The sequence below is a fragment of the Trichoderma evansii genome (genome assembly GCF_050947405.1).
Source record: "Trichoderma evansii strain SZMC 28006 chromosome Unknown GGI43scaffold_12, whole genome shotgun sequence".
NCBI lineage: Eukaryota > Fungi > Ascomycota > Sordariomycetes > Hypocreales > Hypocreaceae > Trichoderma > Trichoderma evansii.
In genome coordinates, this window is record NW_028145194.1 from 376,897 (window position 1) to 388,286 (window position 11,390).

An 11,390-nucleotide genomic window follows, 5' to 3' on the forward strand; every position below is an offset into this window, starting at 1 on the left:
ATCTTGAACCTTTCATCATCTCCAAGTGCTAGGCATACCGACATATTATGACGTCTCCTGCTATTAAAGAAGCCATGGGTTAGCACAAGACACAGCCGGAAGGACACCGCTTCCAAGCTGGTAAGAATTCGAAATATACTGATTTTGTTTCTCATCTGACATTGACGAAGTGCAAGTTGGGGATATTTATCTACACCTCTTATAATAAAGATCCAGAAGTCGCGCATATTCAAGCCTTAGCAATCTCTCAGACACGCCCATACCAACTAAGCATACCTCAACCTAATTCTTGATGTGACGCATCATCACTTCAATGACATAACTCGATACAACAAACCAATTTGAACTCCCAATTACATTGGTGGTTTGATAATGGGAAAATGGCACCCGAATTATGACGCAAGGTGGGATTGCTGTTGTGCAATTTCACTGGCACCATCTTACACTGTCAATATCTTGGCATACTCTTGACATGAACGGCTGAATGTCTATGGCAAAACTTGGAGCTGAACTCAACCACCCAGTACATCAAAAGAACAGCACGTGCAGACAAGATATATTTCAAAGGCGATCAAAGCAGTTGAGAGGCATATTTCGCTGCTTTTGACTATAAGTGAGTCTCCGTCATTAATGAGGTATAATGAAACAATTTTAATCGATATATGGACAGTAACATGGATGGTAGAGGCCATGCCAAGATACAGCAGAAAATACATATGTTCTGCCACTCCACTTGGGAAAGGTCTTGATTATCGTGGGCTACTGACAGCAAAACGGCTCATTGAGTAAATCTTATCGCAGTTCCTCTTCCACGAAGAGGTCAGTGTCTTCTTGGCTTTCCTTCTCGGCCCTGACATTGGAGGCTGCCGATTTGGCTTTGGCTCAACGACCTTGGACACCAACACATTCGGGCACTATGTGGAAGTCTGCAACTATCTTCAAGAGAGGTTCACCAAGCAACCGGAAGTTTCCATGAATAGCTACAATCTCCAAGTGACAGCGGCCCAAAACGATTTTAAGGAAAACAGAAAGCTAGGGGAAAACACCAGCTCAGAAATCTTGCCAAAACAGGACATACACTATTCCTGCGATTTTGATACACCATTTGTCGCTCTGTTTGACATGCGAACGTCTATAATTCTTGTTTGGCATATCCACGCATTTGATCTCACCATCCTAAGAGAATTATCGGCGTCTGTGGGATATGACTATATTTTGCCTCCAAAGGAGAATTGCATCCCCATGATCAGGCATTATCGAGCGGGTTTGCCAACCAAAAACAAATTTAACAGATACTGATACTGCCGGTATTTACTGATCCGGACGACACAACGGAGAGCCACGTAGGTTACCCTTGCGTTACCATGGCGGAGTTTACACTCTTCACACGACTACCCATCGAAATCCATCCGGCATTCTAGAAGCTCACTGCTCGGAAACTCGACAAATGCGCTCATTTTCTCACCATTGAGGGTGGTGAGGACGGATTTGGCCGTTTGGTTGCTATTCGAGATAAAGAATCGGCCCCCAACCAGGACGCCGGCCTTTGGAAAGCATGCCAAGAATCACACGATGTCCGCCATAAATCTTATCACCAGCTGTAATTATAACTCGTTACAGATGCCCAGGAATTGGAGTTTGTACGGCGAGACTTTGCTGATAACCCTGAGCTTATCGCGAGCATATTCATACCGCTGGACCTGGTAGTCTTCCGCGTACAGTCAGGTGATGGCTGCATGTTATTACATGAATATACTGCCTTTTCGTTTCAGGATCGAGCTATTATGGTTCTCTTGGAATGATGCAAAAATTAGTTCTGAATGGGACATTGGACGTTAGATGAAGACATTCACAGTGATAGTTGACAAAACAAGTAAAAGAAATAGTATGCAGCTATCTTCAACGTAGAAAAATAAATATAATTTACTTTATGAAATTAGTGACAAAAAAAATTCATTATTTTCGCTAGTAATACATGTGTCATCTATCTCTACTCATTTTATCTATCGGTACACTTTTTATTTCTTGCCAAACGCCTCTTGCTCCAACTGCTGGCTTCGAATAACCCAATCCGCATGGTGGTTCTGGTACTTTTTGGCGCCCTCGGGGTCATCGCTCTTGATGCCCAGTACCTTGGGGATGTGGAATCCCCTGGTAATAGCAGGCCTTGCGCTCAGTCTAGCCTCCCACTCCTTGAGATGTGGGAAAGCATTCATGTCAACATCGGTGTATTCACCGAAAATCACCCACGACAAGTTGGCGATATCTGCGATGGAGAGGTGGTCTCCTACCAAGTATCCGGATTTGGACTTGGACAGCTGAGTGTCAAGGACACTGTAGAGTCTCCTTGTCTCAGTTACATAACGCTTAACGCCATACTCGATTTTGACGGGAGCGTATTTGAGAAAGTGAGAGGCCTGGCCTTGCATGGGACCAATACCTCCGTGCTGGAAGAATAGCCAGTTGTTGCATTCATAGTATTCTCTGCTGCCCTTGGGGAACGACAGCTTGTGCTCGGGATCATATCGCTCAGTCAGATACTGCAAGATGCTTCCACCCTCAAAGACCCTGATGGGCTCGCCATCATCGAATGTGTCTACAATGGCGGGAATTCGGCCATTGGGGTTGATTTCGAGGTACCAAGGCTCCTTTTGGCGAAGAGTGCTAATGTCAACGTGCTCGACTTCGTACTTGAGTCCGAGCTCTTCCAGTGCTGTGGTGATCTTGATTCCATTGGGGGTGGAGTCAGTGTACAGCTTGATGTGAGGTTGAGGTGCCGCCATGATGGAAGATGTCTTGTTTCCAATTGAGGTTGTAGTGTGTATAAATGAGCGCCTTTTAACTGGATCGTTGTATTGAGAGTGGGTGAAGATGTTGTGAATGCCGCTTCCAATGCCGGGCTGAGTGGCAAGCCTATATACTACTCAGAGAGCCATGGCTGGTATTGCAGCCCAGCCTGCCCGCAAACGCCCGCTTAGAAATATGCGCCGCAGCAAAACTCATTGTGGTTGCAATCCATCTACTTGTATGTTCCAGAAACAAAGGTTATTTCTAATTGGGTGATATATAATGCGACTGGCTGGGCCACGCTCCATCGTTATACATTGCGATGATCTCATCATGCAAACGGGCACAGCTAGTGCTCCTTTAGGCAATTTCTGTCGCAACCCTTGAAACCTTAAGACACGGCCACTGACACGGTTACAAATCATCTGCTATTAAATAGGGCATTTATAAGACCACTAACAGCCGAGAGGCTGAATAATAGCGCAACTAGGTAACCTATTCTTTGGGGCAGTTATGCCGCAGCTTATTCAGCCACCGTGGCAGATAGTTCCCGTAGAGGAAAGATGTTGGAAGCCATAGTTATCATACTATTTTCTCGGTCGCTTAGGATGGTGGAAGAGTGGAAGAGTGGAAGAGTGGAAGAGCATAAACATGCTACATGACGTGATAACTAGAATTGCCATCATGTACAATTCTTGTTCACAAAGGCACCTATTAACTGCGCATAGACACTGGATTTGCTAGCAAGGCAATTACCGCTCCTAACTATCTCGACTGTGTAACCACGGCTATCTTGCTGCATCAAATACGGAACTCTCGTCAAAATAAGCTGGAATGTTCCTCATGGCTTTAGAGTTGCGAGTGTTGGCACTTTGACTATCAAGGTACCCTATAGGCAAGCTGCATCTTCTTTCCGCACATGATTGCGAGTGTCGACGCATAGTTACAGTTGGTCAATAAATAGCTCTTATTCGCTTCATATCGTATCAATCACGTTGAAATAGCTAAATTGGTACCTGCACTTGGCCTTCTTATGATGTAGTACTTTATATAGATACACGTATGTACAGGTGGTTGATAAAAAACCCCAAGGTCAACGCGTTTAGCGCCTACCTAGGTAGGTAATTACAGGGACCAGGTCCATCACCCACTAATCGATAGGTACCCATACGTCATTACTCTGGAAATTCACGAGCTTCAATCAGCTCCGTTCCACACAAGAATTAAGCAAGACAAAAACGACGCGACTCAATGGACCTCGTTCCCCAGCTCCGACGAGCTATTCTCGCCCAATCTCTTCCTTCTCCCTCTCCCTCCTTCCTCACGACTCTCACAACCGCGCGCTCGCCTCCCCCGCCAATACCGTCTCTCCTCGCAACCGCCAAAGCACGTCTTCTGGCATCCGACCTGACAAACACGTCCAGCAGCGCCATCATCGACCCTTCAGCACCAGTCTTCCCGACAACCATCGATGTAGCAACTGTAAAAGAGACAAAGCTTGCGCAAAACATCCACGTTCAAGTCATTGACATTGAGAACCTGAGTCTTAGTCGCTGGGAGCAGGTCGAAGAGCTCGAGGCCATTGAGCGCGGAGAGCGCACGCGCGGGAGACAAGTCATTCGGGTGGTTGCTCCCGAAGACGGCGATACAGATGCGGATGGTTCTTCTACGGCCCAGACTCAGACGTCTCGCCCTGCTGCTGCTGCTGCCTCCGCTACTGCTACTACGGGGGGAGCAAACGCCGTGCATAGACTAGTGCTGCAGGATAGACAGGGCAAACGGGTCTTTGCCGTGGAGCTGAAGCGCATAAACGGCATTGGGATTGGGAAAACGCACATTGGGGAGAAAATCTTGCTCAAGGCTGGAGCTGTCGTGGCGAGGGGGACGGTGCTTCTAACACCGGAGACTTGCACGCTGCTAGGAGGGAAGATTGATGCGTGGCATGAGACGTGGATGGAGGGCAGACTGGCGAGACTGAAGGAGAGTGTGGGTGCTGACAGGCCGCGATGAGGATGAACATTGGATCTGGAAGCCAAACTACTTTGTGATACCCCCCTTTTTCTTATTTTGTTATAGTACCTGTATCTTTGCTGGAATACGAAAAGTTGTAATACGGTAAGTACATATCGTAGTACCATATAAATGCCTTAACCCTTTCTACACCTGTGAACAGTCATTTCTTCACAAGCCCTGACATAATACTCATCATCATCCATTCTCTTTATATCGCTGCCATCATATACCCTCAACACCAGCTTCCAAAGCATTCCACCCAGACACCTCCCAAGGCGCTAAAAACGCCGCCCTCTGCGCATCTGCCACCCTGCCTGTGCACGAATACGCCTTTGCCAAGTCCTGCGCTTCCAGCTCTCCCCGCGGCGGAATGCCCCTTGCAGCAACCTTTAGCGATACCTGAGCCGCGTAGTCGCCACCTTCACCTGCAACCTCGGCAAGAGAAGACCAGCCGTGGGGGAGGTAGGGGTAGAGCATGATGTCCGTCTGGACTTGAGAGATCATGTCTTGTTCTGTCTTGCCTTCGCCGAGAGAGGCCACGGCTCGCAGAACTTCGCCGATGCGAGATTGCTCTGTGGCGGTGACCTTGTCGTTCGTTCGAAGGCCTTGGAGCTCTTCTACTACGGCTTCTAAGCTTGCCTCGTCTTGGTCTAGCAATGCAATGACTCCTAGGAGTAAGACGCTTTGTGCATGGTTGGGATGCGACTCAATGATTTCGAAAAGGGCACCGCGAGCCTTTTCTTTTGCATCTTCAGTGCCCTGTGCCCACAGCACCTGAGCCAGCAGGCAAGTCGCATCAGGGTTGTTGTCAGACTCTTCCAAAGCTGACTCGAAACACTTCTCTGCCTCATTATACTTCTTCAGATAGTATTGTGCCAGTCCAACAGTCAAATGCGCTGAAAGTCTGGCCTTCTTGCGCTGCTCACTCGTCAACTCATTCTCATTCTCTTCGCCACTCAGCTGCAGTGCCATTTCACCGCAGTCTGCAGCCTGCTCATAGAGTCCAGAGGCGAGAAATGCTCGTGCAAGATCGATTCTAGCGAGTGTAAATCGTGCGAGGTCATCCGCAGACTCCGTCTTTTCGTAGTCGGCTTCCACCTTAGCGCAAATCTTCACAAGGGTGTTGACCGCGCGAGAGTGTTCACCCGTACGCTCTTGCAAAAGGGTGCCAAGATGTAGAAACGTCAAATCATTAGGACGTAAGCTTTGGACTTGGTTAACAGCAAAGAGAGGCTGAATTAACGATGCCACGTTCAGGTTGAGCGGAGCTGTCAAGATGTGGTCAAACAGCGAGGATGAATAGTGACGGCGTGCAGGTAGCGACGAAGATTCTGAAATTTCCATGGCATGCGTAAAAAGCCCCCTGGCTTCCTTTGCCTCACCGCACAACAGCGCCACAAATCCTTGGCCAAGCCATGCATGCGTATAGTCTGGATCATTTGACTGAGCTCTTGTGAAATTTTCATTGGCAAGCTTGACATCGCCTGATAGCAGCGCCAAGGTTCCAAGGTTTGTCCACGCTACGGGACTACGCTCATTCAAATGCAAGCTTCGAACAAAGGCGTGCTGCGAGATTTCTGCGTTTATATCACTTGTCACCACTCCCAAGGCGTTCCAAAAGTCTGCATTGCTGGCTTCCAGCTCAATCGAGCGTTTGAACGCTCTAACAGCAGCCCTGATATATTGATTTGCCTTCTTCCGTAGATGTGACGGCAGGCAAGTGTGAGCTCGATACTCGGCCCATCCAAGGTTGTAGTAAGCCACAGCTTGTGCGTGGATGTCGTTTACCGATACGTGTATGGCTTGTTTATAGCTCAAAATAGATGCATGCAAGCACATCGCAAGCTCGGAACCAAAGTGATCATTCGTCGTAGCCTTTTTGTAGATGATATCGGTGCCAACTCTGTCAACATTGGCCAAGACATCAAAAGCCTCCTGGGACCGCAACTCTAACAGAGACTTGATAGAATCAAGAGGAAAGTCCAACGCTCGGCTCTGGACTGAAGTAAAGATAGAGCAAGCCTCAGCAATGCTTTTCCAAAAATTAAAAGTGTCCAACACGCTGCCGCTTTTCTCTGCGGCAAACTTGATGACATCTATAGCAAGATGAACTGCTTTTCCAAACAGGCCCTTGTCCACACTTGTAACAGCATTCTCCACCATAGTTTGCATCATCGCAAGAACTACTCCCTCCTCTTCACCATGCGTCTCCAGGACAACTTGATAAAGTGTAATAGATTCATCAAACTCGCCCAATTCACGCTTGATGTTAGCAAGCATGTAATTAGTAAACCAAGTATCTCCGGACACGTCTTCTTTCGAGTCTTCTTCTAGTTTCTTGGCATTGAGAATGGCTTTAGTGGCTGCAATGTAACGGCCGGAACTGTGATAAGATTCACCGAGACCGACCCATGAATGGTAATCGTTTGGTGAGATTCTGAGAGCTGCCTGAAATGACACAATCGACTTGTGAAACTCTTGTTTGTTCAGCTCTGCAACACCCAGCGCCGCAAACGGCCAGCTGGTTCCCTTGCGTTTCGACCCAGGCGGGGGCTTCACCTTGCCAGAGTCAACGATCCGCTGAGCAACCAACTCCACACGATCCCAATCGCCGTCATCTGCAAAAGAGCGCGCCAAACGCTCAGCCGCTGTTACCTCTGATGATGATAGCTCCAAGGCTTTTTGGAAGCACCGCCGTGCCCGCCTCTTATCTTTTGCGTAGTCGCTGTAAAAGATGCCCAAGCTAGTATATGTTGAAGCATGATTCAAGTTGTTGTTCAAAGCGCTCAACCAATAGGCATAGGCACAATCACCCTTTCTGCGCTTTCGAGCTTGTCTATCACCTTCCAAGTTCCAAATGCACATTCCGATTCGGTATTGGGTATCAGCCAACAGTTCTTTAGCCGTACTACCTTGCTCTTCCAAGGGCTCAAGGCACTCCTGTAACTCATCTCGAGCTGTTTGCCAATCTCCCTTAAGAGCTTTGACCCACGCAGCTTCAGACTTTACACGGAGATTTGACCCATCCCGAGCCAATGCACGGGTAAGGAAGTCAATTGCTTCTTCAAACTCTTCCTCCTCCTCAAATATGAGTCCGACGCCAATCAGAGCAGGAGTTGAAGTCTTATCATGTTCCAAAATTTTATCAAACAAGCTCTTGGCTTCTTGATGATGTCTTGGAGATTGGTAGTAGATGAGTGCAGTTGCGAGACAGATGGAATAAGCATCATCCGTGTTTTCATATGCCAATCCGATCTTATGTTTCTGTCTACCAAGAAATGGAATAGCCTTGCGCATCAATTCTACGGTAGTCTCGTATTCTGCAGATCGCAAAAAGTACTGTCCCGCTAATCTATAGCCAAAGGCAGATTCAGAACTTGTAATGCCATCAGTCATCATTAGTAGCCGGTCTTCTTCGGTCAATGGGACTACAAAAGTCGGAACGCCGCCATCGTCTTCGTCGCTATCTTCAGAAGTTTCTCCCTCAATGGGTGTGAGGATCTGCGCTTCCTCTGCTGGGGGAGCTGCGAAAGGAGAAAAGTCGCTGGTTAAGTAGGCAGTAATAATCTTGTACAAATCGCTCTCTGGAAAAAAGTTGCAGTAGCTCCTGAGAAGTTCCACATCGTAGTCGCGAATCTCCTTCTTATCTTGCCAATTGATGGCAATATCCCAAGCAAGGCGGAAGGGGTGCTTGATGACAACCATGTCATTCGCCAATCCGAGAACCTTCTCTTGCTCCTCAACCTTGGCTGGCCCAGCAGGCAACACAGCAATACGGTCGTGGCAGTACTGAAGCAATTTTTCTTCATAAATCCGCCTCAGGTCATCGTCTGTTGTCCAGTTGATGAGTTGTCGATAAATGTGTTCCAACTTGCTTTGACTGTAGATTTCTCGCTTCACTTCCAGAGTAACTTCACTCAATTTCGCACCCAGTCTAGTCCGTCGCTCTCCGATGAGCGTATTGATACGCTTCTTCTCAAAAGTTTCGATGATATGAGCAATGCTTTCATAAGTCTTGGCGGGATGGGGGAAATAGCCCTCTAGGATGGGATAGAGGGGGCTCTCGGGAAGCCTGATCCACAGGGCATCGGCATACTGTATCTGATCGCCTTGAACTCGTACAAAATCAACGTATTTATCGACAAGTTCCTGGCACTTGTACAATTCTTCCGCCTGATGGAAGATTGGAGCCAGATGCACCACTGCATCTTGGTATTCTCTCAGCTTCTTGGTCGACTGCTTCTCGTATAGTTTAATCAGGCCCTGCCAAGCCTGAGCATCCTGAGGGCGCAGTGAAGCTGCCGATTTGTATATGGTCTCAGCTTCATCATACTTATTCTTCTTATCCAACGCAAAAGCTAAGAAAATGTGTCTAAAATGCCAGTTAGCAATCGTGGAGGCCAAGGGGTTGCTAGTCAGAAGATCTACCGCACCCTTGGTGGTTTTTTGGCTCCTTTTTCAAAAATTCTTGAGCCTTTTCGATAACCTCGTCAAACTTTTGTTGGCGGACTGCTTCGTTGATGGCCTTCAGAGCCGCCTTGCTCGACATTATGCCCGACGTCTTCAAGAAACGACCAGGGTCGAACGAACATTCACAAGGGTGGTTAGAAGGCAGCCAAAGTCAAAGGTCGAGTTCTGGTAGCAAAAGGAGTGCATAGCAGGACAAATCTTGACTCTGCCCATTCAAAATCTCCAAATTAAGACACTCATGCCCGATAATACCCCAGGAATGAAGCTGAGCTGTGATCAGTAGTGACGGTGCTAGGCAGTAAAGTGGGAAGCGAGCACCATCGGCACTTGAGCTGCTTTAGCCGAGGATTCGCCGGTTAGTCTGCAAAGGTGATGTTTGTTTGACTTTGGCAGTCGTTATTATTGCAATTCCACCCACATATGAGGACATGTACATATAAAATATGAAATTGCCTTTCAATTAGCAGCAAATACAACCAAAATCAAGTATGCCTACGTAATAATGTCTGGCCCCCCTTCACGAAGCTTGTTATCTAGGTATCTAGAGCCCCTCCACACCAGCAGTTTCCTTTCCAGAAAGACAACACGTCTTCGATTCCGTATTGCAATTGGCATAGACTAACACTCTTACTATAGATAAAGCCTATGAATATTATGTTTATTCTCAAGTCCATCTCCAAGATCGGATACTACACATACTTAGCACGTCAATGACGTACAACGTACGTGGAGATATCACGGCAACGAGGAATAATCATTTATTATTTATTATTTATTATTTAATGTGCGAATGACTTTCAAGACCCTAATATACACTTGAATAATGTGCTTAACAGTTTGAGATAGTGAACATCGATTAGTTATGTACCCAAATCCTGAGCCTAATATGCGGCAAAGACAGATACCAACGGCTGCGACGAAGTCCCACCACCGCAATAGACTACGCGACCACTTGAATCTGTGAAAGTGCATTTCGAATTGCATGAGTAGGAGGGCGTGCCCGCGAGCACGTCTCCACATGTGCAAACGGATGTATTATTTATATTATTTATTGTTGCCAGTGTAAAGAACAGGGTGGGAAGGCCACCGGTATTATTTCGCGTACCGCAGGTACTGGCGCAGTTATCGACAGATGTATTTTCGGTATAACTGTAGGTGTACGAATTGTTCTGCGTTGACAGGCCATTTGTTTGGTTGCTCAGTAATTGGTTCAGCAATGAGGCCGCCGTATAGCAGCCAATATATGCGTACTGGGCAAAACCACCACCTTGTGGCCCTTGAGGACCCTGAATACCTTGAGGACCCTGAGCTCCTTGAGCACCGTTTGTACCGTTTGTGCCATTTGTACCGTTTGTGCCATTTGTACCCGGCAAACACTGTGGTCCTTGAGGACCCTGAGCACCATCTTTACCGTTTGTGCCGTTTGTACCGTTCGTGCCGTTCGTGCCGTTCGTGCCAGGCAAACCCTGAATACCTTGAGGACCTTGAGCACCGTCCTTGCCGTTTGTGCCGTTTATTCCAGCAGGACCTCGAAGACCCTGAAGGCCCTGAGCACCATTTTTACCGTTGGTACCATTTATACCGGGCAGGCCCTGAAGTCCCTGAAGGCCTTGAAGTCCCTGAAGTCCCTGAGCGCCGTCTTTACCGTCTGTGCCATTTGTGCCTGGCAAACCCTGAAGGCCCTGAGCACCATCCTTACCAGCAGGACCTTGAGTGCCGTTTGTGCCGTTTATGCCAGACAGGCCCTGAATACCTTGAAGACCTTGAGGACCTTGATCACCGTCTTTACCAGCAGGACCTTGAGCACCATCTTTACCGTTAGTGCCATTTATACCGGGCAAGCCTTGAATACCCTGGGGTCCCTGAAGTCCCTGAGCACCGTCTTTACCAGCAGGGCCTTGAGCACCATCTTTACCATCAGAGCCGTTGATACCAGGAAAGCCTTGAAGACCTTGAAGACCCTGGAGACCTTGGGCACCATCTTTACCGTTGGTACCATTTATACCGGGCAGACCCTGAAGTCCCTGAAGTCCCTGAAGGCCTTGAAGTCCCTGAAGGCCTTGAAGTCCCTGAAGGCCTTGAAGTCCCTGAAGGCCTTGAAGTCCCTGAAGGCCTTGAAG

At 47.8% G+C, this 11,390-nt stretch overlaps 5 protein-coding genes across 5 annotated transcripts in view; 2 read left to right on the plus strand and 3 right to left on the minus strand.

Moving 5' to 3' along the window:
* Positions 1–505: 505 nt before the first annotated feature.
* On the plus strand, positions 506–1,693 carry GGI43DRAFT_407114 (uncharacterized protein). Its single transcript, XM_083206200.1, has one exon. The coding sequence runs from the start codon at positions 973–975 to the stop codon at positions 1,297–1,299; it is 327 nt and encodes a 108-aa protein (XP_083059807.1). The 5' UTR covers positions 506–972; the 3' UTR covers positions 1,300–1,693.
* Positions 1,694–1,731: 38 nt separating this feature from the next.
* GGI43DRAFT_407115 (glutathione S-transferase family protein) lies at positions 1,732–3,161 on the minus strand. The gene has a single exon (XM_083206201.1). The coding sequence runs from the start codon at positions 2,781–2,783 to the stop codon at positions 2,019–2,021; it is 765 nt and encodes a 254-aa protein (XP_083059808.1). The 5' UTR covers positions 2,784–3,161; the 3' UTR covers positions 1,732–2,018.
* Positions 3,162–4,038: 877 nt separating this feature from the next.
* Positions 4,039–4,797, plus strand: GGI43DRAFT_384529 (OB fold domain-containing protein; the record flags this gene model as incomplete). The annotated part of the gene is made up of 1 exon (XM_083203532.1): positions 4,039–4,797. One exon carries the CDS (start codon positions 4,039–4,041, stop codon positions 4,795–4,797), a length of 759 nt encoding a protein of 252 aa, XP_083059809.1.
* Positions 4,798–5,022: 225 nt separating this feature from the next.
* On the minus strand, positions 5,023–9,349 carry GGI43DRAFT_384530 (SKI complex subunit tetratricopeptide repeat protein SKI3; the record flags this gene model as incomplete). Its single annotated transcript, XM_083203533.1, has 2 exons — positions 5,023–9,172; positions 9,234–9,349. 2 exons carry the CDS (start codon positions 9,347–9,349, stop codon positions 5,023–5,025), a joined length of 4,266 nt encoding a protein of 1,421 aa, XP_083059810.1.
* Positions 9,350–9,606: 257 nt separating this feature from the next.
* The window catches only part of GGI43DRAFT_70681 (uncharacterized protein), a 3,282-nt gene continuing 1,498 nt past the window's right edge, over positions 9,607–11,390 (minus strand). The window contains exons 2-3 of the mRNA XM_083210183.1: positions 9,902–11,390; positions 9,607–9,803 (exon numbers count right to left, since the gene is read on the minus strand). Of these exons, the coding sequence (XP_083059811.1) occupies positions 10,152–11,390 (1,239 nt within the window). The 3' untranslated portion in view covers positions 9,607–9,803; positions 9,902–10,151. The remainder of the gene's footprint in view (positions 9,804–9,901) is intronic.